Below are 25,692 nucleotides of genomic sequence, written 5' to 3'. Positions count from 1 at the left end.
ATAGTTAGAGGAAACCTAATGGCTGTTTTATGGTTCTCTCTTTGTATATCTAGAGTACTTTATCAGTCAGGGTTCCCGCAGGAAACAGACGGCACAAACTAGAACCTTTCTAGAGGGCTTTAGAAAGGGATTTTAAGCAAAGCTGTGGGAAGAGTGGAGAGAAATTACGAGAGTACAGCATCCCGGGGCCAATAACAATAGAGCTGTTACCCAGCCTCATGCAAAGGATCCAGGAGAAAGTGTGTTTACTGAGTCATGCAAAGAGAAGGTCCCCCTGAGGGGACTCTGCAGGGCAGGAACCTGGGGAATGAAGTAAAGACTCCAGCTTTTCTTTCTCCTTTTCCCGTCTGGCCTCGTGTTGTGGCTCCCAGTGTCCACACATCACAGGAAGCTGGAGGACTAAGGGGCAGGCTGATGGACAGTCTCTATAGATGGACTTCCTGGCTTGCGGGAAGAACAGATGGAGAAGGATCAGGGGTGACCCTGGAGGACAGTGGAAGAAGGCTGCCCCACGTGCTATTTCAGAATGCTGCTCCTGTGGAACTTACAGTCCCGTGACGAGTGTGTCGGTAAAACAACCAAAACCCGATTAAGTATGAACGGCAAAGAGAAAAGCCTAAGTGTCAGTTGCAGGACTCTGATTAAACTTTTTTGTGAAGGATTTCCTTCCTATCTCAGGTAAAACTACCCAACAGATGTCCTCAAAAGGCAGTCTTGGCCCCCTCTCTTTTGAACCACATCAAGTATTTCTGGGACCAGTTGAGGGGTTTGGTAGAATTTTACCTTTTTTTTTAAAGCTATCATGTGTCAGACATTTTTGTTAAAAAATGATGATATAAAGTTGGTAGAATAAACTCAATTTGCAGCCCTCAAAGTTCTGATGGGAGAAGAAAGAAAGGCACTTTTAAACCATGTCTGGATGCACCTGTCAAGGGAGACCGGAGTAGACATGCAGGGGGAGGACAGGGACCCGTTTCTCCTCTTCAGCACTTGATTTATTAAAGCACTGTATGCATTAAATCATTATTTCTCTGATGACCCCATGGGGTTCACTGTGTTACCATCCCCATGTACATAGGAGAAAACTGAAGCATAGAACCGTAAGCAAGCGAGGAAGGTGGGATTTGAGCTAGGTAATGGTGCCCTCACCGCTCCTGGCATTCAGACCGTCACCATGCCCTCCCACCCACTTCCCAAACCTGAAAGGTAGCAAAGAAAAAGAGGAAGAGTGATTGGAGGGTTTTTAGTGAGGATGATAGCTGTCGTTTAAGGATGAACAACAGTTGACTCCTTGAACCACGCGGGTTTGAACGGTATGGGTCCACTTACATGCAGATTTTTTTCAATAAATATGGTCCCAGTACTGAAAATATATTCTGTTTTCCTCCTGATTTTCTTAACATTTTCTTTTCACTAGCTTTCTTGAAGAACACAGTATATAATACATATACAAAATCTGGGGTAATCGACTTGGCTATGTTTTCAGTAAGGCTTCCAGTCAACAGTAGGCTAATAGTAGTTAAGTTTTGGGGGAGTCAAAGTTATATGCAGATTTTTGACAGTGCAGGGAAGGGGAGGGCAGCATCCCTAACCTCCAGGTTGTTCAAGGGTCTGCTGGACTATGTCCCTGTATTGTGTTAACCACTTTTACACTTTGTAACCCAACAAGAACTTGCAGTGCTAAATAATCAAGTAATGTTGGTTTAAATCTTGTCAAACCACCTATGCTATAAAGAGGTTAAAAGCATGGAGTAATGATTCTCTTGTCTCCCACTAAATCTCAATGAATAATTTGCCCTGGGTGCCTTTTATCCATCATGTGCAATGATAGAATGAGATTCATCACTGCTTAAAAACAAATATTAGTAATAAAATACTAAGATTAATATAAGACCCCTCAACTCCTTATATGTTTTTATTCTGTTATCTCATTTTAATCATCATGGTTCATATGAAGATTTTTTTTGATATTTTTATTTTAAACTAATTTGTGGATATAAAATTGTAACTGAAATTTACACAGATACAGTAGCGTTCCAGTCGCTAAATCAAAATAGTTGACTAAACGTAGCTTTGTAAAGTCTCCACAATGTTTATAATTCCCTAGAGAGAAATAGAAAGCTCTGTCTTCAGGATTTCTTTTCCCTACAGTGAGTATAATGTTGCTGATCTCAGGTACTGTTTTAGAGCAGCTATGTATAGGCCTTTAGTGGTCAGTAACATAACTTAATAGTCTCTCAGTTTAAAATCACCAGCATAGCTCTTGTAGAAGTCACGGTTCTTTCAGTGGAAAGCTGTTAAAAATGAAAAGCAAAACAAAACACCCCAAACATTCCCAAGACCTTAAGTATAGGGTCTGCAATCTACTGCTTAGACTGGAAAAAAAAAAAATTCTTGCTTATAAACTGTTTACAGTCTAGCCATATTGTATTTCTGAGGTAGGAGGAAAATTGTAGAATAGCAATGGTTTTTCTCCCATGAACTTGTTTTATTTCCTGGCTTTGAAGTAAATTAGCTGCTTAAGAAAGCACGTGAAGACTTTAATCTCCCCGGGGTGCTGTTTCCTGCACAGTGAATGCAGTTTGGGGCTATAAAAATAGTAAACCCTCTCCCTGGTAAACATCAGTAATCTGTAAGCCAGACCCATTGACCTACCAGTCCATATGAATCCTTGCACAATTTGAGTTGTAAAAATATTCAGGTGCAATTCCATCATTCATATTCACTTATTGGACTTGTCTTTGGCTCCAGCTATTAAGCTATGTTCCCATAACGTTATCTCTATTTTTGGTTTTGAGGCATTAGCTTTTCTTTCCCTGGGTTCTGCTTATTTAGCATTTACTAAATATTGTGGGTAAAGCTACACCACGAGTATCCTTGGAGAAATTAATCTCTCAACATTCCCTTTGTTGGAACCGTAAAAGTCGTATTATACTTTATCCTTTTATGGTTGTTATGAGAAATACATTAATTGACAAATGTCAATAATGTAATTCCAATTGGTACTGTTTAATTAATACCCAGGACATTGCATGATTACTCAGTTATTTACAGAGTATTAGAAAGGTGCTACTTTTCCCTCTGTTTTACTGATGAGGAAACCAAAGCTCAGAGAGGTTTGGTAACTTGCCCAGAGTCACACAGCTGTGGTGTGGTGAAAACAGACCTCACATACCCACTGCCTGACTCAAGCTCCAAGCCACCTGTTGCACCACAGGCATTATAGAATCGTCTACTGGTTTTGCCTCAGATCCAGCCTTCTGCAATCAGTGAAAAGGTTTCCCCTACCTAAGATGTGTTAATTTTCAGAATTCTTGTTGGTAATACTTTAATATGCAGCAGTCTCTTTTATACTACTATGGAGGAATATTAAGCTCGATACATATGAATTTAGGAAAACATTCTCTGTGAGGACCAATCAGCTTTTTTGACAAAATAATTTCTAAAAGATAACACGTTCTCTTTAATGTGTTTGCTTAATTTTTTCTTAATACACTGTGCTTATATATGTCCTTTAAGAGTTCTGAATGACACTGGAAGACTTCAGTTCTGTCTTACAGTAGTTGTAGTGGGCACTGTTTGTATCAATCACAAATGTAGAGTTGTATTATTACCCCAGTTTATGAACTTAGGGGTACCACATCTTTCTAATAAACCTTGTATATTAGCAGAGTGATTTGACACTTAACAGGATAAGACTCAGTAACGTATAGGTCTTACAATTTTTGTAGTATTCATAAAGAATTGGAACTTAAATTTTACTAATGTGAATCATATGGGAATTTACATGGGGGGGTCAGATAATTTGATCAAGATTTCTCTTGATATCTCCATAGTGTCTGAAAAGTATAAAGTGATAGAGAAAACTGTCCTCTCTGGGTAGTATATTCAGCACCCTTCTATGTGCTTTATTGGTATGTGCCCAGGAGATAGAGATTCTGGGGAATGCCCCCAAAGCTCTTGGGTTTTCAGTTTTCTCACTTACACTAAGAGGTTGGCTCATGATCAGTTTACTATATACACAATATGAAATTGAAGGAACACTGCAAATGTTTTATTTAAACTTCTTCAAGAAACATTTTGGCAGTATCCTCTGGAAGGTCGTTAGCATTGAGTTATTAAAATCAGTATAGCTCCTGTAATCCAAAGCCCAGAATGTTCCACCAGCCTCAAGACCTCACAGCCCATCTTGAGGGGCTCTCCAGTCCTTGGCTCTACCACTGGACTTCCTTACGGGGCCCCAGAGCTCCAGGTTCTCTTTTAGCCAGAGTAACCCTATGCATCTGATGGCCCTATCTCTACAGCCCATTTACAGGTAACTTTCTCTTAGCATGAATCATACAAAATTAAGGAATGAAGGAAGATGTAGTTCAATTGGAAATGTAGAATGTCAGTGTGGTACACATACCTCTCTCTGCCCAGCCCCAATGAGTATCTGGTGCTCAGACTGCTATGGTAGCCCTCGTGGTGGACTGGACTCCAGAACCAAGGCTGCATGTTTGTGTCTTTGCAGCTGTCCATGCTGGAAGCCTGTGGTTGGGGCTATCAGAGAGGGTTGTGGACAGAAATGCCGGCAGCCGGTTTGCTTTCAGGGATGACATTCTTAGTAATTGCTTCACCTATGAAGTGCCTCTCTCTCAGCCAGTTCCACAGTTAGACATTCACTTCAGTGTCTAAAGATGGATAGGACTGATTTTAAAAAATCTTGGAACTATATATGACCTTGGATACCATGTTAATTTAACACTCCTTCTTCTACGTACTACTGCCAACCCCCCAATAGTGCACTCCTTTTACCAGTGAGGAACAGAAGCCTGGTCAAGCAACAGTAGTTATTGGCAGAACTTGACTTTATCCATGTGTCTCCCTTTCTGGTCAACTTTATAGCACACTGTAAATTTTAAGGAGGTAGACTTTTTACTTTGTAGTTGTTGTTGGGTTTTTGTTTGTTTTTTACGATCTCAGGTATGTGTTACCTGTAATTCAAAAACGTTGGGTTATTTTTCTAAAGCTCTAGAATTGTTAGAAAAAAAAATATTGGACTTGCTAAAACAAATTTGTAAATAATTATCCTACAAGTTTCTCCTGCGTTTTGAAATACAATTTCATTGGCTGATCTCTAAGACTTTCAGGTGATGCACAATATAATAACATTTATAGTAATATTACAAGAGAACAGTAGGATCATTCTGATTTATAATTTTTTTAAAGACTTTATTTGAGAGAGGAGTGTGAGCGAGAGAGCATGCGTGTGGGGGAGGGGCAAAGGGAGAGGGAGAAGCAGACTCCCCGCTGAGCAGGGAGCCCTGTGCGGGGCTCCATCCCAGGACTCTGGATCATGACCTGAGCCGAAGGCAGATGCTTAACTGAGCCACCCAGGTGAACCCCTGATTTATAATTTTTATAAGTACTCAAGAACTGAATGAAGAAAATAGGCATTGTTTTCACAAATTGATTTTTATTAACTAATTGCTTTACACGTGAAAATGCTATTTACTAATATGATTTTCTTTGAGAAAGCATCTATGTCTTGGTTTCATTTGGACTGGATAATGTTTTATAAATCTTTTGTTAACAATATGTTGTCACTGTATTTGGGATTCTAATTTCTAATATATGTATATATATTTATCTTCACATTATTCTCTTGGAAGTTATATGCAGAAGTTTACAGTAAGCTGATTTTTTTATCAAAAATTTTATATGCAAAAAATTCTCTTTAATGATCAGAATATAGGGTATCCTGTTTAGTGGTGTCACTGGTTATGCCATTCAAGTGATAGGAATTGTTTAAATTACTTTTCAGTATCAAACTGATACTGTTCAGTTTGATACTGAAAAGAATTTCACTACAATTTTTTGAATACTCATCAGATACATGTAAGGATTTTGGAGCAGCTTGGTGTTAGAATCATATCACCAACTGGACTTAGGCCATATGTGTGGAAGCAAGTCATTTAAAAGCATTGCCAACAGAAATCTACAGAGAACAATTTTCTGTATTTAGTGACTGAACAAATAGGATATAGCATCACAGAATATCATTTAATGCATAATGGTTATTTTCAAATAAAACTTTTATTGCCATCTGTAAAAAAAATTTTAACTTTCTAATATGATTGGGTTAATCATTTTTATGTAGTATTGTTTTATCTAGCATCAGTTTTAGAGACTTCCTCTTTACTTAGCACTTCTGGTAACAATAGCAGCTGTGATGATGAAATCCCCAAGATAGTCGAGTGTTGAAGTATCTTCCAAATTAGATTGTGCTTATTGGGTCAGGTTTCCCCCACTGTCTGAGATAGAGATGTGTCTTAACTCTTCCTTACAGTTTAGCTTATTGTGAATGGGTCCTCGCACCCTAGAATGTGCAAGTACCCTCATGAGATTCCAACCTAGAGATGAGTCAGATAGAAGCCCAGTTCCCATTGCAAGATGCATATGCAAAGACAATTACTTGGGGTAGAAAGGGTAAAGAATTCGAATCCGTGTCATGGGCAGTAGAAAGAACGTGGACTCTGGAGTTGGTACCCCAGGGTTAAACCATGAATTGACCAACACAACTAGTGTGCCCTCGGGCAAGTTGCCTAGCAACTTTGAGTCTCCTCAGTGTGAAATACAGATCACGATACCCATTTCACACAATTACTGTGAGGTTTATGTCAAAGTACCCAGAGCAGTCACAGAGGAGGTCTTAATAAATGTTCGTCAAGTCTGAATCTTTACTGCTCGTGTTCTCACACAGCTTAACTTAAATGACACTGAAAGCAAAAAAAAAAAAAAAAAAAATCAGTACAAAGAAGATAGGATATATATTCTAGAGTGCAGTGTTTTATGTGTATCCTTTATGTCAACAGGAATAAAGCCACTGCAAGGAGAATTAATTTCACACACTAGCCTTCTGCAAATGCCTCCTGTTCCAGGATCACTCTGGCCAGTATCACTTAACCCCAAGGTGAAAATGAATACACCAAGAGGGAGAAACACTTGTTCAATTTATTACAATAGCTGAGCTATCAAATTAAACGTGTTATTTATAGTATTCTAATTGTCAACCTGACATGTAATAATTTTTCAAGATCACGTGTGCAGAAATTTAATCAGCAACCTGTTATTTCCAAGGAGGCTTAGTGAGTATATTCTGGAATAGAATTCAGGCATTGGAATCTCTTCTGCCTCCTCTGGCAGAGCCCTTAGGCACAGCAGTGGAATTTGTAGAAAAGTAGAAATTGCTGGTAGCGGCCCATTTGCAATGATTACACCATGCTAAACAATAGAAGTAAATTAGTGGTTGGTTTTTGTGGGATTAATGGAACCCAGTTGTTTTAGGAACATAAAGGAATGGGCATGATTATACTGGACCGAATCATTTGTTATTTAAGTAAAACTGAGCCTTAGGGAAAAAAGGTTATAAATTTGTGCTGAATTATTAGTAATGATGTTTTATAGTGTGTTTGTTAATTCCGTATACGGTTGACATCAGTATTTTAGCTTTGCCTTACTGTTTTTTTAAATCCCTGAAGTTTCCCATGATTTGTCATAATAAATCTTTTAACCTAGAATTCAAGCTGGTACTTAATGATGGATATTTGGACAGATACCGCCAATGTGGTTGCAGTGTTCCAATTTTACTACCTCAGATGATAATCTAGCTTTGGATGATACAAATTGGAAATTTCCACATGACTTCTGTACTTTTTCCTAAGCCCTCAGCAATTCTTATTTGTAACGTGCTTATTTATACCCCATATCTGCACAGAAGCCCCATTTTTCAAAAATAAGCAATTTATAATTAATACTGTGATTTAATTCATTAATGTCAGAAAGTACAATACTTAGTAAGTATAGTTTCCTAAATAAATAGGGTTACTTCACCCATTTTTTCCAATATATTGCTTTGTATGAAAGAATACTTTGGTAAATGAATCTTTAAAAAAAAAATCAGTTTTGGGGCACCTGAGTGGCTCAGTTGGTTAAGCATCTGCCTTTGGCTCAGGTCATGATCTCAGGGTCCTGGGATCGAGCCCTGCTTTGGGCTCCTTGCTCAGCAGGGAGCCTGCTTCTCCCTCTCCCTCTGCCCCTCCACCTGCTTGCTCTCTCCCTCTCAAATAAATAAAGTCTTTTTTAAAAAAATAAAAAAAATTTTAAAAATCAGTTTTACTTTACAATGTGTTATTTTGACAGTTGCATTTTCCTTTTACTTTTCCCCTCCCCCTAAAGTGCATTCCAGAAAATCCCACATAGCCTGGTGTCATTGGTACTCCCATTAGAGTATATCATCTTTTTTCTTTAATTATGACATTTTTAATTCTGAAAATTTTAAACATGAAGAAAATGTGCCACCCAGATTTAATAAGTGTTTCGCCACAGATGTCTCACTTCAGATTTTTTTTTTAAAGAAGTAAATCATCCATGCAGCTAAAATTCTGACCACTTCCCTCCCCCTCCTTTCCTTAAGGGAGCAGAGCATGAGTTTGTATATTGTGTAGTTATGTCTGGTTGGAAAAGGTTACAACATGTAGGCATCCTGTGTATTGTACAGGATACATTGTTACCAGGACAAACTGTTAACATTAGTTAAGAAAATCAAAGACGCTGATTCTTTCTACTTTGGAAGGCATGCTAATTCACCGCTGTGCACGAAAACTGGTCTCACCTGAAGGTGTTTTGCCACATTTTAGGTGCCACCAAGTAGATTGCCAGTAAATTCCAGGTCACAATACCTTGATCCATTTTATGTCCTTATGTGATATTCCCTTCAAAGGACAGTCCGGCCCGAAACAGGAACAGAACTGCCCCCTTGTCTGCTGCTAACCCCCTGCCACCACCTTTCTTCCCATCTTTGTAGGGATCCCCCTTGAAGTCATGATGAAAATCTAAATGAAGATCCAGATTTTTTTCTGTTTTCTTCAGTGTGTCTAAAACAGTTTCTGGCACATCCTAGGAGTTCCATAAATATGTATTGAAAGAATGAATGAATGAGTCCATCCGTCACAGATAATGAGAACTTTTCCCATTTTCCTGAGATTTTTAGAATTTCTTTGTTAATCCATCTTAACCTTTCATCCATGATCTTAATTTCTTTTTTTTTTAAAGATTTTACTCATTTATTTGAGAGAGCGCGCGTGAGCACAAGTTAGGGGGAGGGGCCGAGGGAGAGGAAGAAGCAGACTTCCCACTGAGCAGGGAGCCCAATATGGGACTAATCCCAGGACCCCGAGATCATGACCTGAGCTGAAGGCAGCTGCATAACCAACTGAGCCACCCAGGAGCCCCCTCCATTGATCTTAATTTCTGACTACATAGCTGAAGGACTCTCTGAAGACAACTTAGTACTTTTGGGGACTAATGTACCTACATCTAAAGGAGGCCAAGCAACCATTTTCCCCAGTATTTTTTAATGAAAATTTTCAAACATACGGGAATGTTGAGAGACTTGTATAGTAAAAATACAGTATACCTACTACCTCGTTTCTACAATTACAATTTTACATATTTGCTTTAACATTTGTTTCTGTCAGGCTTTCCTATTCTATGGATTTCAGAGTAAATTGGAATCATCCATGCACTCCACCCTTAACATATCACGTCTGGTGTGTCATTAAGTGGAGCTCAATATTTATTGACCTTCTGTTTGGTTTTTGAGGTAAAATTAACATGCAGTGAAATGCACAAGTCCTCAGGGCACCATTTGATGAGTTTTGACAAATGCCTGTATCCATCTGAAAGAAATCTTAAGCTAAGTATAGAACATTTTCAAACCCTGCAATGCCTTCCCGGTTAAACCCCATACCCACCCCCAGAGACAACCACTGTTCTTTTTTTCCACTATAGATTAGCTTAAAGCAACCAGTTATTAACAAATGCTTTTTTCCTCCCATTTAGAAAAAAAAAAAAAAAAAAACTTTGGTTGGATTTGGCAACACGCATAGGTACCCTGCCTGAAGGTTGAATGAACAGTCCATTTTCCATTTTCACATCGGTCATATTTTCTGAAGCTGTTCTTTCTGCTCTCCCGATGGCTCACTTACCCTTCTCCCTAATAATCTAACCATCTTCCAGTTCCTTTCTCATAGTTCATGGGTAAGCTGAGGGAAGAGGGAAGTGTCCTTAGGAAGGTCAAGACCATTTCAGACATAAATTCAACCGGCATTTATTAATGGCTTGCTTTGTGCCAGGTCCTGGCCTAGACACAGCAGATACCAAGATGAATAAAACATGAAGAACTCATAGTACGGGAATGCTGACAATAAGCAAATAACTGTTACTCATTTACTATGTTCAAAAGATACTTACCGAGTCTCCCCTGTGTGCCAAGCAGTGGGGAGACAGCCCTGAACAAGGTAAACACAGTTCCTGCCCTCCAGAGCTTTAGCCCAGAGTTTTCACAGATCAGAAGTGCCGGGTGTTGCAGGAGCCAACAGCAGGCGGATAGAGCCTCCTAGGCCCTCCGAGAGGATGCAGGCAGTCAGGAAAGGCTTTCTGGAAGCCATGCCTTTAAGCTGATATCTAAAGGACAAGCAGAAGCAAACCGGGGGAAAGGACTGTGCAGGAGTTTGAATACAGGTGTGGGAACAGCACGGCATGTTGCAAGAGTGGACGTAGAGTGCAGAGAGCAAGGAGGAAAGTGACAAAGTCAAGCTGGAGAAGGAGATGGGGTAAATCCAGTCAATTCTTACAACATTCCTCAGGAGAAGGTGTCCATATTTGACATGTTGAGCCTGCACCATTCTCACTGTTCACGCCCCAGATCAATTACTGATGTATTGGATTAGCTTCTGCGTGTCATCTAGAATTGGTTGTACTATTTGAGAAAGAAGCAATGCTAAGAGGAAGAGCTAAAGAGGAATGATACGACGCGACTGTAGTTTCATCGGACTTCTTAAAAGAAGCTGCTCTCCTGACTACAACATTCAAAAGGAGTCCACTCTTCATCTTGTGTTGAGACTTTGTGGTGGTGCGAAGAAGAGGAAGAAGAAGTCTTATACCACTCCCAAGAAGAATGAGCATAAGAGAAAGAAGGTTAAACTGGCCATCCTGAAATACTATAAGGTGGATGAGAATGGCAAAATCAGTCGCCTTCGTCGGGAGTGCCCTTCAGATGAGTGTGGTGCTGGAGTTTTCATGGCTAGCCACTTCGACAGACATTATTGTGGCAAATGTTGTCTGACTTATTGCTTCAACAAACCAGAAGACAAGTAATTGTATATGGGTTAATAATAAAAGACATGAACTAACCAAAAAAAAAAAAAAACAAAACAAAACAAAAAAAACTCTCTCGGGTCTGAGAGCAAAGGTAAAAGTTGGAAAGCAGGAATCCTTAGACCAAAGGCCTGAATTTCACTTTCTCCTTCAGAGGCCCAGAATCCGCCCAGGGCACGCAGCAGCCATAACCACACCTGTTAGCAGGCCTTCCCCGGGTAGGTAATTCAGCAATTTAAAAATAACTTAATATGGGGGCACCTGGGTGGCTCTTTGTTAAGCATCTGCCTTCGGCTCAGGTCATGATCCCAGGGTCTTGGGATCAAGCCCCGCGTCGGGCTCCCTGCTCCGCGGGAGGCCTGCTTCTCCCTCTCCCACTCCCCCTGCTTGTGTTCCCTTTCTCACTGTGTCTCTCTCTGTTAAATAAATAAAATCTTTTTTAAAAAAAATAATATGGCCAATTTCTTACCTTTGAATTACTTTGATTTTCTTGCATTATTTAATACCTTGTAATAAAATTAAGTTCTCATAACAAAAATAACATTCCAATGTAAGGATTGTTTTGTGAGGCTTAAAAAAATCCCTTATAATGCAGTGTTTTGTGCATCCCAGATAAAAGTCTATAGGAAAAAAAATCCACAGTGATTCAGTTGCTGCACTGAATTGTGTGCTATTGCTGATAAAATCTCCATTACCTTCTTGTAAATTTAATTTTAATTACATCAGCCTAGTGGGCTCCATGCAGATATTTACTTTTAGTATAATGGATTTTTAAAGGAAAATGCTCCATGAAAGCATTGTGCATTGAATATTTTATTTGAAAGCAAATGGCAAAAACATTTTTGTAGAATTCAATATAGATACTCTGGGGAAAAGCAGTGAAAACATCCTTTAATGGATTATAAGGAAACCTTCACAACCTCTAGCTGTGAGTAGTAGTTAGAATTTCATACTGATTATAATATATTATTCATCAAGACATTGGAGTGAGAGGATACCTTTACAAAAACGTTGTTTTGCTGTTTTTTTCTGTGTAAAACTGTATTGATGTGCTTCATGTGGTGTGATATGACTAAGATAGCGCAACCCCAATAGTGATGAGTTCTGAAAAACACAGCCATAAATTTGTGATGATCATGGTATTTAAACTTACCTAAAACCCTTTAACTGCTTTTGATTAGTTTAGAATAGAGAAGAATGTTCACTGACAGGCCTCCTCCCAGTTTTCTGAAGTCTGAATCGCTCTCTCTTTTTTTTTTTTTTTTATTGACCCTGGAGGACTCATTTCATGGTGACTTTCCATGAGGAACAGCTAAGAAGGATGTGGCCCAGGCCCCAAACATCCACCTCACTCATTGCCTGTTCATGAGATAGAAAGCCGAGGGACAGGTGGAGAGCTTGGTGAAGATGTGGCTTCTTCCTTTTTCTCTGGGTTCCAGATATTCCAGTGAAATGGAACGTGGTTTTATCTACAACAAATTTTTTTTGCTTAATTTGATAGATTTGATGATTTTTAAGGATGTCAGTCCTGCTTCGTGATTGATCAGGTATGGGAATCCTTGGTTGAAACCGCAGTCAGCAAAAACTTAGTCATCAGAAACTAGAATTACTCAGGTCTTAAAGATCATGCAAAGTATGGCACATCGCAGTCAGAGATCCTGTGACCTGTGTTCAAATACCTCCACTAGCAGCAAATCCATCTTTTAAAGCAGCCCGTTCGACCTGGAAAGCTCTAACAGAGTCAAATTTTTCTCTTGCTTTGGATTGAAACTATCTCACTGAAACCTGTCTGTTGTCCCTTACTCGGTGTGTGTATTTTAATAACCTATTCACAACAAAGGCAGGTGTCACTGTGTGTCCCGTTCCTGATTCCTAAGCCTTAATTTGGCCTATCTTCCTTATAATTTTTAACCCTCATTTGTGTTCCTGGTTAGGCACATAATCTGTCTCTTCCTTTGCTCTGCTCATGGCATCAATTATCTCTACTATGTTACCACTAATTCCCATAACTTCATCTCCTACCCTTTCTTGGCCTTCCTCAGATCCTGGATTTCCAAATGTCTCTAAAACATTGCTGGAAAAACCTTTGAAACCTGTAATATCCGGAATTAAACAGGATCTTCCCTTCCAGAATGATTCCCCTGCCCAGTGGCCATAAATTCATTTTATCATACTACCTTTTTTCTGGTCTTCCAGGTTGAAAGTGTATTTTTGTAACATTTTATTTTGATACAAAGGCCGTTCCCATTATTCAAAGAGTCCATATTTGCAAATTTGCCCACTTACTAAAATTTCTTTGTAACCCCAACACCGATACTAACAGGAGTCATTGTGGACACGTGCAAAGCAGTGCCCCGCTCCCTGCTATGCCTGTTTGTCTCGGCTTTCCTGCTATACACAAGTATTCTTTCCACAGTTTATGTAGTGCCACATTTTCCACATTTTTGTGTTTTTTCTTGGTGACTTTTCTATGTAAAAGGGCCTCAAAGGACAGTGCTGATGGCTATACAGTGTCACTAAGCACCAGAGGTCTGTGAGGTGGGCGAATGAACATCTATGTGCTAGATGAGCTTCATGCAGGCATGAGCTACAGTGCCTTTGGCCAGTGTTCATGAATCAAAAGTATTCATCAAATAAGGTGTCTTTAAAGAGAACGCACATAAGGTTTTGTATTGATCAGTCGATCAAAATACTGGGACTAGCAGCTCCCAGGAACCTAACCCTGTGTTTCTCTTAGGAGCAGTGCTTTGGTATTCACTCATTCTGTGTTCATACCAAACTTCGTAGAACTTAACTACTGCAAATAACCAGAATCAGCTGAAATCTCAGACTTTCAGAAAAGTTGCAGGAGGAGTAAGAAGAATTTCTGGACACCCTTCACCTAGATTCCCCAGATGCTAATATTTTACATTTGCTTTATTCCTCTCCCTCTCTCTCTCTGTATGTGTATATACACACACAAAATTCCAACATAGATGGATATCCTTTGCACCAAAATGCTTCAATGTGTCTTTCCTAAAAGTAAGGAAATTATATATTCAAAATCAGAAAATTAACATAAATTCAATATTACATAATCTGTAGGTCTTATTAGGATTTACCAGTTGTCCTGATGATACCAGATCATGTGCTCCATTCAGCTGTTATGTCTCTCTAACCATCTTTAATTCGGTCCGCTTTCTTAGTCCTTGACATTAATGTTTTTAGGAGCATATAATCATTTATTTTGTAGAATGTCTTCAGCGTAATTTGATGTTTCTTTATGATTGAATTTATATTGTGCCTTTTTTGGCAGGAATATGACAAAAGTGAGTGTTCCCAGTATACCATATCAGGAAGAATACGATGTTGATTTGTTCCGTTTCTGGTAATGCTAATTGATTGCTTGGTTAAGGTGCTGTCTGCCAGGTTTTTCTACTCCAGAATTATTGTTCATGTTCTCCAGCCAAACAGCCCCAAGAATATAACTGGTTGAACAAAGCTGGGTTGGTTGGCTGAAAACCAGCCTCCCAGTGGGGAGAGTGCAGACCATGAGGAACTTCAGGACATCTCAGTATTACCCTCAGAGAGTATTAAGGGGTACTTATTATCAGGTTTAGACTTATGTTTGATTACTTGGGGGATGTTTCAAGGAAGTGGGGTTTTACTCTAGAATGGGTGCTTTCAGAAACAGGTGGTTTCATTCTTGGTTAATAATTTGTATCTAGGAGGCAAGAGAAATAGAGCAAAGTTAAACCTGTACTTGATAAAGAAGGAACATTCATTCATGTCAGTAGGGAGAGGGGGATAATTGGTCATTCTTTATAATTTGGACAGTATTTTTTTTCCCTGTGTCCATATGTGATTATGGGTAGTTTTGTTTTTCTTTTCCTCCATCCTGGTCACAGAGTGACCTTGTCTAATATTGGTGCTAGGTGAAATTATTTACATTCACAATCAGACACCATCATCTAGCTGTGAGAGCTAGGTCTGCTCCCATTTAATAACAGCCAGGGACTGCTTTTTTTCTTATTACTATTTTTTCCCTTTGTGATTAACATAAGCATCCCTACTGAAGTAGGTACGTGGGTAGGTGGGTTGATGGGGCAGGTGAATGAAAGTATGGGTGGATGGGAAGGGAGAGAGTTCTTCTTACCGTAGAAGGGTAATTGATAAATGTAAAAGATGAGGAAATAAAAAATCATTATTTGGCAGTTGTAACAGTTTATTCAGGCAGGGATCTTCAGTGGTTGCTCTTAACTGGTGGGTGAAAAGTTGAGGAGCAACAGGACGTTTATATCATCTCAAAGTATTTCCCCACAAGATACTTACCAATTACAAGGAAAAGATAGTGTGTAAAGTAGAAAAATTTTTTAGTCACTCCAGTATGATGATGATGGTGGTGGTGCCACCAGCCTTTACTGAGAGGTTGAACACTGATTGAATCCTGATGCAGTAGACAGTATGGACATTCTCTGAGGTTTATGAACTAGCTCGAGGACATACACTTGATGTTTAACCAAGCCAGTATTCAAACCAGGGGTTTTCCTGAACAGCCATATTCTGCCATCTCCTTCTTGCATATCTGTCCTATCTGGCCTCTTTTTTTTTTCCTCCTATAATCAAAGGTATAAAACCTCTTCACCTCCTCTGGGCGCCTGGGTGGCTCAGTTGGTTAAGCGACTGCCTTCGGCTCAGGTCATGATCCCAGGGTCCTGGGATGGAGCCCCGCATCGGGCTCCCGGCTCAGCGGGGAGTCTGCTTTTCCCTCTGACCCTCTCCCCTCTCGTGCTGTTTGTCTCTCGCTCGCTCTCTAATAAATAAATAAATAAAATCTTTAAAAATAATAAAAATAATAAAAATTAAAATAAAATAAAATAAAATCTCTTCACCTCCTCTGTGGATTACTATATGTTTCCAGGTAATCCTCCCAATTCCAGGTTCTTCCTGTCACATCTGCCGTACAGATTGTTTCCTTTTGTTCTTCTCCATGAGGTCACATTTACCACGTCCTCACCCTGTCTCTTCATCAAATCCAGACCCTTCAGTAATGTGGCCCCAGTGCCTTAACTTGGTTTCCCTTTTCCATTCGTAGCTTTTAACATGTGTTTTCATTCACTTCAAGACTTGTGTTTCTCTTTGTGTATTGTTCTTTGATACATGATTTATTTACAAGTGTGTTCAATTTCTAAATGGGGATTTCCAGTTATTGATTTCCAATTTAATTCTATTATGGTTGTAGATCATACTTGTTAAGATTTTAGTACTGTTAAATTTACAATTTGTTTGTGGTCTAGTATATGACCTATCATGGGAGCCCTAGAAAAAATATGTGTTTTGCTGTCTTTGGGTGGATAGTTCTACAAACGTAAAGTCAAGTTATTTGATAGTGATTGTTTAAGTTTTCTGTATCCTTGTTGATTTTCTGTTTAGTAATTTTATCAGTTTTGGGGAATGCACTATAGAAATCACTAGCTGATGTTAGAATGTCTATTTCTCTTTTTATTTCTGTCCATTTTTGCTTTATAAATTTTAGGGCTCTGTTTATGAGTATGTATACATTTAAAATTGTTATATCATGGCTCTTTTTTTATCTAGTATTATTTCTTAAAATTTGTTTTGTCTGATATTGTATCGTCAATCTGCTTTTGGTTACTGTTTGCATGTTTTTTTTTCCTATCCTTTTTCAACCTATTGATGTTTTTATTTTTTTATTTTTTTTTTAAGATTTTATTTATTTATGAGAGACAGAGGGAGAGAGGCAGAGGGAGAAGCAGGCTCCCAAGGAGCAGGGACCCCGATGCAGGACTCGATCCCAGGACCCTGGGATCATGACCTGAGCCGAAGGCAGGCGCTTAACCATCTGAGCACCCAGGCGCCCCCTATTGATGTTTTTTTAAACCTAAGGTGTGTCACTTGTAGATAGCATATAATTGGATGTGGTTTCAATATCCAGTCTTTTGAGTGTTTATTCTTAAAGTTATCATTGATATGCTTGGATTTATTTCAGACCTCTTTCTCTTTGTTTTCTAAATATCACATGTCATTTTTCTTCACCTGCTCCCATTTTACTCTTCTTTGTTAAATATTTCAGTGTATCATTTTAATTCCTTTGTTGTGTTCTGTTTTTATTTAGTTTTTTTAAGTGCTCTAGGGATTACAAAATCTGTTGATTTATCACAGTTTAGATGAATAATAATTTAATAAATACATAAATACTTTGTACCACTATACCTCCATTTTCTCCTTCTTCCTTGTGTTATATATGTATAATATATGTATTATAAATGCATATATGTTTATATGTTTGTTCAAACCCGACCATGCAGTGTTCTAACTATTGCTTTATTATATAGTCTTATGTTTTTTCAATAAGTATATAAAAGAGGCAACCTACTAAATAGAAGATATTTGCAAATGACATATCTGATAGTTTCCAAAATATATAAAGAACTGATACAACTCAATACCCAAAAAACGAATAATTCAATTAAAAAATGGACAGAAGGGGGGTGCCTGTGTGGCTCAGTTGGTTAAGCGTCTGCCTTCAGCTCAGGTCATGGTCCCAGGGTCCTGGGATTGAACCCCGCATGAGGCCCCCTGCCTCTCAGTGGGAGTCTGCTTCCCCTCTCCCTCTTCTGTTCCCCCTGCTTGTGCTCTCTCTCTCTGTTCTTCTCTGTCAAATAAATAAAACTTTAAAAAAATAAATAAAATTAAAAATGGGCAGAAGACATGAACAGACATTTCTCCAAAGACGACCTACAGATGACCAACAGACACATGACAAGATGCTCAACATCACTCATCATCAGGGAAATGCAAATCAAAACCACAATAAGTTACTACCTCACACCAGTCAGAATGGGTAAAATCAAAAACATAAGAAACAAGTGTTGGCAAGGATGTGGAGAAAAAGGAATCCTCTTGAAGTATTGGTGGGAATGCAAAGTGGTGCAGCCACTGTGGAAAACAGTATGGAGGTTCCTTAAGGTATTAAAAATAGAACTACCTCACAATCCAGTAATCGCACTACTGGGTATTTACCAAAAAAAACAGAAAACACTAATTCAAAGGGATACATGCACACCTGTGTTTATTGCAGCTTTATTTACAACAGCTAAAATATGGAAGCAACCCAAGTGTTCATAATTGATGAACAGATAGAGAAGATGTGGAGAGTGTGTGTGTGTGTGTGTGTGTGTGTGTGTGTGTGTGTGTGTAATGGAATATTATTCAGCCATAAAAAAAGAATGGGATCTTGCCATTTGCAACACAGATGGAGCTAGAGAGTATAATGCTAAGCAAAATAAGTAAGTCAGAGAAAGACAAACATCGTGGAATTTAAGAAACAAAGGAAAAAAGAGAAAGAGACAAACCAAGAAACAGACTTTTACTATAGAGAACAAACTGATGGTTACCAGAGGGAAGGTGGATGGGGGGATGGGGAAATAGGGTATGGGGATTAAAGAATATAGTTACCATGATTAAAAAAAATAACATTAAAAAATTTTTAAAGTGTATAAAATAATACAGAAAAAAGATATATTTATATAATTATGTAATCGTTTTTTTACATACTTACATATTTACCTTTCCAGTGTTTTTCATTCTTTGTATAGATTTGTTAATGTCTGATGTTATTTCTTTTCAGTTTGAAGGAATTTCTTTAGTAAATTCTTAATGCAGATCCGCTAGCCACAGGTTTTCTTAATCTTTTTAAATTTGGTAATGTTCTTATTTCACCTTTTCTCAATTTTATTGAGATATAATTGACAAGAATAAATTGTATATATTTAAAGTATACAACTTGATGTTTTGATCTACATTGTGAAATAATCACCACAGTCAAACCAATTAATATATTTGTCACCTCACAGAGTTAACCTTTTTTTTTCCCCTTGTTTTTGTGGTGATTATACTTAAGATCTACCATCTTGGCAAATTTAAAGCCTACGATACAGTATTGTTAACTATATCTACATCTTTATACATTAGATCTCCAGAACTTGTCCATCTGGTCTAAATGCAACTTTATACCCTTTGACCAACACTTCCCCATTTCCCCCTTCAGCCCTTGGCCCCCATCAGCCCTTGGCCCCCATCATTCTACTCTCTGCTACTATGAGTTTGACTACATTAGATTTGAACAATAAGTGAAATCCTATAGTAATTGTCTTTCTGTGCCTGACTTATTTTGCTTAAGATCATGTCCTCCAGGTCTTTTTTTTTTCTTTTTTTTGCATAGTTTTGTTGGCTATAGAATTCTTGGTTGACATTTTCCCCCCCCAGTATTTGAGTATATTGTTCCATTGTCTTCTGGATTTCACGCGTTCTCATGAGAAGTCAGCCCTTAGTTGTATTTCCCTGTATGTGATGAGTCATTTTTTTCTGGCTTCTTTCAAGATTTTCTCTTTATCTTTGGTTTCAGCCATTTGACTAGGTGTCTGTGGATCTCTTAGTCATCATCCTGTTTGGGTTCTTTGAACTTCTTGGACATGTAGATTAATGTTTTCCATTAAATTTAGGACATTTGAACAATTATCCAAAATTACTTTCCTCCTTTCTCTTACTCCTGTCCTTCTGGGACTCCCTTTACCTACATGCCACTACAGTTGATGTTGTCTCACAGCTTTCTGTTCATTTTTCTTTATTCTTTAAACATGGTTACCTGAAGTTCCTTGAATATATTTATAATAGCTGTTTTGAGGTTGTTTTTGTCAACTAAACCTCACATAGGAAAACTAAGAGACAATTTCTGTTGACTACTTATTTCTCCTGAATAGGTGTCACATTTTTCTGTTTATATATCTCAACATTTTTGTTGAAAAGTGGACATTTTAAGTAATACATTGTAACAAATCCAGATTCTGATTTTTACCTAGGGGAAGGGAGGGAAAACTGGGAAGATATCAGAGAGGGCGATAAACCATGACAGACTCTTGACTCTAGGAAACAAACTGAGGGTTGTGGAAGGGGAGGTGGGTGGGGGCATGGGGCAACTGGGTGATGGGCATTAAGGAGGGGAGGGCACATGATGTGATGAACACTGGGTGTTATATGCAACTAAATGAATCATTGAACACTACATCAAAAACTAATAATGTGTTGGCTAATTGAATTTAAAAAAAAAAATACTCCCTCAACTAGGGCTCTTCCTGTGAGTAATTCAGACACTGCACAGAGACTAATCATTAACTCTGAAATCATTGAGGAATTATTTAGAATGCAAATCCTTTTTTAAAAACCTAATAGTGCTGCCCAAGTGTTAATTCATCTTATCAAAGGGATGAGGAACTGGGCAGATACAAATAGATGTGTGATGACTATGTAGAAAGAGTCAATGATGACATACCTTGTCTCTGATCTACACTTTTTTAAGAGGTCCCTTTTTATGTGTGACATTCTGTAACTTAATTTTTCCTATTTATGACATTCTAATGTTATTTAATTGCCAACCATCTGGATTTGCTGTATGAATCAGGTTTTTTAATATAATTAAGCCAGCTTATCTGTCACCCATTATAATTAATCCATTTTATCTCAATTACTTTTCCATTTCCAGAGCCAATCATCACATATTAATACAAATACAGGAAAATCTGAGTCATTTTTGTAACGTAAGTAATAACACAGAATGTCAGATATGTGCATACGCTCCCTTCACACTTTGGGGAAGGTTCAACATAATTTGGTAAAATACGTTAGTGTTCTGCCAGAAACACAGAAACCAAAAAAGAAATCAGTATTTCACTTCTCATTCACTTACTTCGTGAACCATAGTCTTGATTCTGTATCCATCCAAGGACAAATTGTAATGTAGCAAGCCCTTCTGTTTCTGGTGGTAATTACAGGGAAGCATTGCCTGTCAGCTCATTCTGGTCACTGGTGCATGTGTGGGGTTTTTTCATTCACTTATTTCTTAATTGAGCACAACTCCGATCACTGGGGATGTAGCAGTAAATGAGACAGAAGAAGGTTGTAACGCTTTTTGAGCTCACTTTGTAGTGGGCGAGACCCATAGTAAACGAATAGCAACGGTAGTGATGAGTAATGTGCAAAGAATTTGAAAGGCGACGGGACAGAGAGTCGGTTCTGTAGTTGGAGGGCTCGGAGAGGTCTCTCTGAGGAGGTGGCTCTAAAGCTGATACCTGATTGACAGGAGACGCCATGAGCTGATCACCAGCATTACAGGAGGAAGTCCTAGCTAGAGTGAAGGCCATGAGTAGGTGTATAATCTTCGAAGTGGTTAAGAGATCACTTTGGGAGAGGGAGAACGTTCAAAGTAAGGAGTGTGGATTTCATTCCAAGTGCCATGCAGAGCTGCTGGAGGGCTTTATGTGATCTGATTTGCGTTTATAAAAGACCAGTCTGGCTTCTCTGTGGAGAATGGATTAAAGGGGGTAAGAATGGGAACAGGGAGGAAGAGTCCAGATTGAGAGGTGAGATCAGCATCCCTTAAGTACTCCATGAAGTTATCCTATGCATCATTTTCGAAGATTGATTCTTTGCACCGTTGCAGATTTCCTATGGTTAGAGCAAACTATGGAGTACTCTAGATTCAAATGGCTCTCTAGATTCAAGTCCAGTTTCTCCAACTTAGAGGTCATAGAACTTCGGGCAAGTCTCTTAACCCCTCTGTATTTCAGTTTCCTCTTATAAAAACAATGGAATAGTGGGGCGCCTGGGTGGCTCAGTCAGTTAAGTGCCCGACTCTTGATTTCAGCTTGGGTTGTGATCTCAGGGTCGTGGGATTAAGCCCCATGTTGGGCTCTGCACTCAGCACAGAATCTGCTGGAGATTCATTCTTTCCCTCTTCCCCCTCACTCAGCTTACGCTCTCGCTTTGTAAATAAAATATTTTTTTAAAAATGGAATAGGGCGCCTGGGTGGCTCAGTTGGTTAAGCGACTGCCTTCGGCTCGGGTCATGATCCTGGAGTCCCAGGATCGAGTCCCACATCGGGCTCCCTGCTCAGCAGAGAGTCTGCTTCTCCCTCTCACCCTCCTCCCTCTCATGCTCTCTGTCTCTCATTCTCTCTCTCAAATAAATAAATAAAATCTTTAAAAATGGAATAGTAATTTTACCTATTCATAGAGTTGTCAGAAGTAACTAAGAAAATACACATAGGAATACTTAGTACATGCTTATAGTAAGCACTCAGTAAATATTACTATATTTCTGTCTTATCGTACTATGCCACATTCAGATGGCAGTACCTAGTAATGAGTTACAATTAACATTTTTAAGAAATAAAAAAATTTGTTCATGTGTTATTTTGATACTATTTTAGCATTTCTTAATCCTGTTTGTTTAATTTGTAATAGTATAATCATGTTGTTATAATATGCATATTATTCCCAACTTCCGCATCTGGTAGTATTTGTTTATTTTTAAAGTGACTTCTGTTATTTGTGTGTTAAACACCTGTAGCCTTCTAGAGAGATTGATTGAATATTAATCACCTTTATTGTGAAGTTAATGTTTTCAGCCCTTAAAGCGGGATGAAGGAGGCTGGGCCTTGGATCCTGAGATTATATAGATCATGTAAACACTGAGTGTATGGCCTCCACCAGGGCTATGACAACACACGGGCACTGCTCAAATGCATCACTCCTCTGCTTGGTCCTCCTGCTTTGGACTTCGGGTCTGTGTTGGATCTATGGCTAGAAAAGACCCTATCCGTTTAGACCATAGGGTAGTCTAGAAGCTTGTAGTGAGTCTTTGGTTTCCCCGTAAACACTGGTTTCTGTCACTTTGTCAGGCTACCTTGGAAGCTGGCTCCCACGATTTGTCTTTCCTCACTACTGTGCTGATTGCATGGATACTGTACTGAATTTTGCAAAAGTCGAATTATTTCTAAATACTATAGAAATGATGATAGAGATTGGATAGTATTTGGAATCAGTAACTAAATTAATGTACGTGTGTGATGTGTGTGTGAATTGGTAACTTTTACACGTCATGGGGCTAAAACACCTGATAGCCAGTAGCCTTACGATTTTTCCTTCTGCCTCTTCCAAAGACCGCATGGTCCGGCTACTTAAGAGATTCATGGGAGCGTCTGTGTGGGCATAAAGACTCAAATGTGAATTCTCAGCTCTGCCGGCCCACACGGAACTGACCGGTGGGGCTCCCATCCATCCCACAGGCTCTTACATCTGGTAGGGGGCTCTCTGCTCCCCCTGCTCTGTTAGGAGCAGGTTCCGTCCTCCCCCCAGCAGTCAAATATCCTGTCATTTCACAATCAGCACCCAACTGGATTATATTAATGTTAATATTAATTTGTAAGCTTACATTTTTTTCCAGAAATACCTATGTGTGGACATAACTCCTTTTCTCTGTGTTTGTTTTTCTACCACAGACACGGGAGCAGAAAGACAGGCACTAAGAGAAAATGTGTATCCTAAATTGAGAGAATTCTGCAGAGAAAACTATGGATTAGAATTTCAGGTAACTCTGATATTAATTCCATTTTTAATTATGGCAGCTGAATAATGTTTGTGCTTGTTTATTGTCACAACTTCGGTGTTCTAAACACGTTTCAAACTCTGAAAATTTTTATTTCTTTAAGCATGGGTAAAAAGGAACACTGGAAAATGGAAAATAAAATATTTAGTCCTTTGGGGGGCACCTGGGTGGCTCAGTCAGTTAAGCGTCTGCCTTCGGCTCAGGTCATGATCCCAGAGTCCTGGGATCAAGCTGCATTGGGCTCCCTGCTGAGTGGGGGAATCCGCATCTCTTGGCCTTCCTGCACCTCTCCTTCTGCACTCTCGCACGCGCATGCTCTCTTTCTCTCTCTCTCTCTCAAATAAATAAAATCTTAAGAAAAATATTTAGTCATTTTTGGTGCTTTGCACTTTTATGCTTTCTTGGCCTCTGTCTGGTATTGGCTCATCTTCTCCTTTTAACCATGTTTATTTGCTTCTCCGCAATCTCTACTGTTCTCAGGAAGGTGAAGGTTGCTGAGCACATGCCTATAGGCTGTGGTCTCTAGAAATGGTTTGCACCTAAAAATTGGGAGCAGCTTTCTCCCAGGTGTTTTCTTTTAGCAGCCTGGCCAGCCCTTGCCTTCTAGCTTGCCTTTTAGATTTTGTTCACATTGTAGAATGTCCCTTTTCCTATGTCAGGGATCTGCCATTTACCCAAAAAAGAAAAAAAAAAAAAATCAGCCTTTCAAGAGACAATAACTGTGCGTGTCATTGCTAAAGTTCATGAATACCCTGGTATTTGTAGACACCACTGATTTTACCACCTTTTCTTTTAAAAGTACTAGAAAACATTGGGCATATCTTGAACATCCCCAGATTTAAAAAGTAAATGGCTCCTGGAACAGATAACATTATTCAGTCAAAAGTGTTCAACCTCATTCACAACGGACATCTTAACTCTGCAGTGCTATCTTAACTATATGTTTCCATTGGTAAGTCAGGAATATGTACCGGAGATTTGTGGTTTAAGAGTACAAAATGCATCTTTGTTAGTGGAAGAAAATTCCACCTTTCATTTATTTCCTCCTGAATATTTTATCTTAGTATACTTCATGATGCTTTCTCGTGTGATGTGTAAAACAGTTGGTCTCAAAATGGCTTCCATCTCCTACTGCCTCCTGTCAGTGAGCAGCAGGCCATTATGACACACATATTGAAAAGTTACTCATAAGTCACCATTTGCTAGATAAATGGTGAGCCTAAATTAAATTCCTTATTGCGAATTCAGCCCTGCCTTCTCTGAGGAACCTCGTTCTACTAATAACAGAGTCTCAACTGTTAAAAAAATTCTGATCTGTCAAGATTCCCAAAGACTTGGACACTCCTTGGGGACTCAATTACCGTGGAGGAAGAGATGTGTCCAAGCATGTTAATTCCATCTTTGAGTTTGTTTGGATATGCATCATTTTTTTTTTTAGTAGAGGTAGGAATTTGTTGAGCCACAGACCAGCCTGCATAAAACATGGTATTCAGATTAGCTGAGAGGAAAATAAAGAAAAATATATTTTCTAAATTATAAGTAGGGCCAGGAAAAGACTGATAAAGCCAGAGGAAAGCTGTAGAAGTCAAGGTCCATGGAATAAATTGACAGCAAGGATCATTCTAGGCAGGTGCATTGAATGCGTCGTTGAGATACCAGGCAGCAGTGGAAACCACACTGGGCAAAGGAAGTTGGGACTGAACCCCCAGCTTTCCACTGTGACTCCCTCAGTCAGTGTCCGAAATGGGAGTGGTGACCGCTTCATATCTAAGGTTGTGTTTGGAATAAAAATATGCAGGGTTGCATTTGTTTCCCACCTTCTGAGCTTAACGGGAGCTCAAATATATGTCATACTTGAATCTTCTAAGAATATACTTTTTAGTATAGTCTCTTCTAGTCAGTTGATTATAGACCTTCCTGAAGATGTGTTTTCTAGTGAGATGGTTCTCCTTTCTCAACTGCAACAAAATATGATGCTGGAAGCTTCATGAAAAAAAAAAAAAAAAAACAGTTTACCTGTATAGTACTCTGGATTTCATCTTTGG

The 25,692-nt window shown here is 38.9% G+C and overlaps 1 protein-coding gene and 1 pseudogene across 1 annotated transcript in view; both read left to right on the top strand.

Moving 5' to 3' along the window:
- Positions 1-25,692, top strand: part of NWD2 (NACHT and WD repeat domain containing 2) — a 165,435-nt gene that overhangs the window by 36,392 nt on the left and 103,351 nt on the right. The window contains exon 2 of the mRNA XM_028089552.1: positions 23,541-23,629. Coding sequence (XP_027945353.1) covers positions 23,541-23,629 — 89 coding nt within the window. The remainder of the gene's footprint in view (positions 1-23,540; positions 23,630-25,692) is intronic.
- LOC148164930 (ubiquitin-ribosomal protein eS31 fusion protein pseudogene) lies at positions 10,849-11,242 on the top strand (annotated as a pseudogene).

This window comes from Eumetopias jubatus, unplaced genomic scaffold, assembly GCF_037043125.1.
Source record: "Eumetopias jubatus isolate StellerSeaLion01/CBP00866 unplaced genomic scaffold, mEumJub1_p1.0 scaffold_2, whole genome shotgun sequence".
NCBI classification, from domain to species: Eukaryota; Metazoa; Chordata; class Mammalia; order Carnivora; family Otariidae; genus Eumetopias; species Eumetopias jubatus.
The sequence above is the reverse complement of the archived record's forward strand: the minus strand, read 5'-3'. Positions and strand labels throughout refer to the sequence as shown.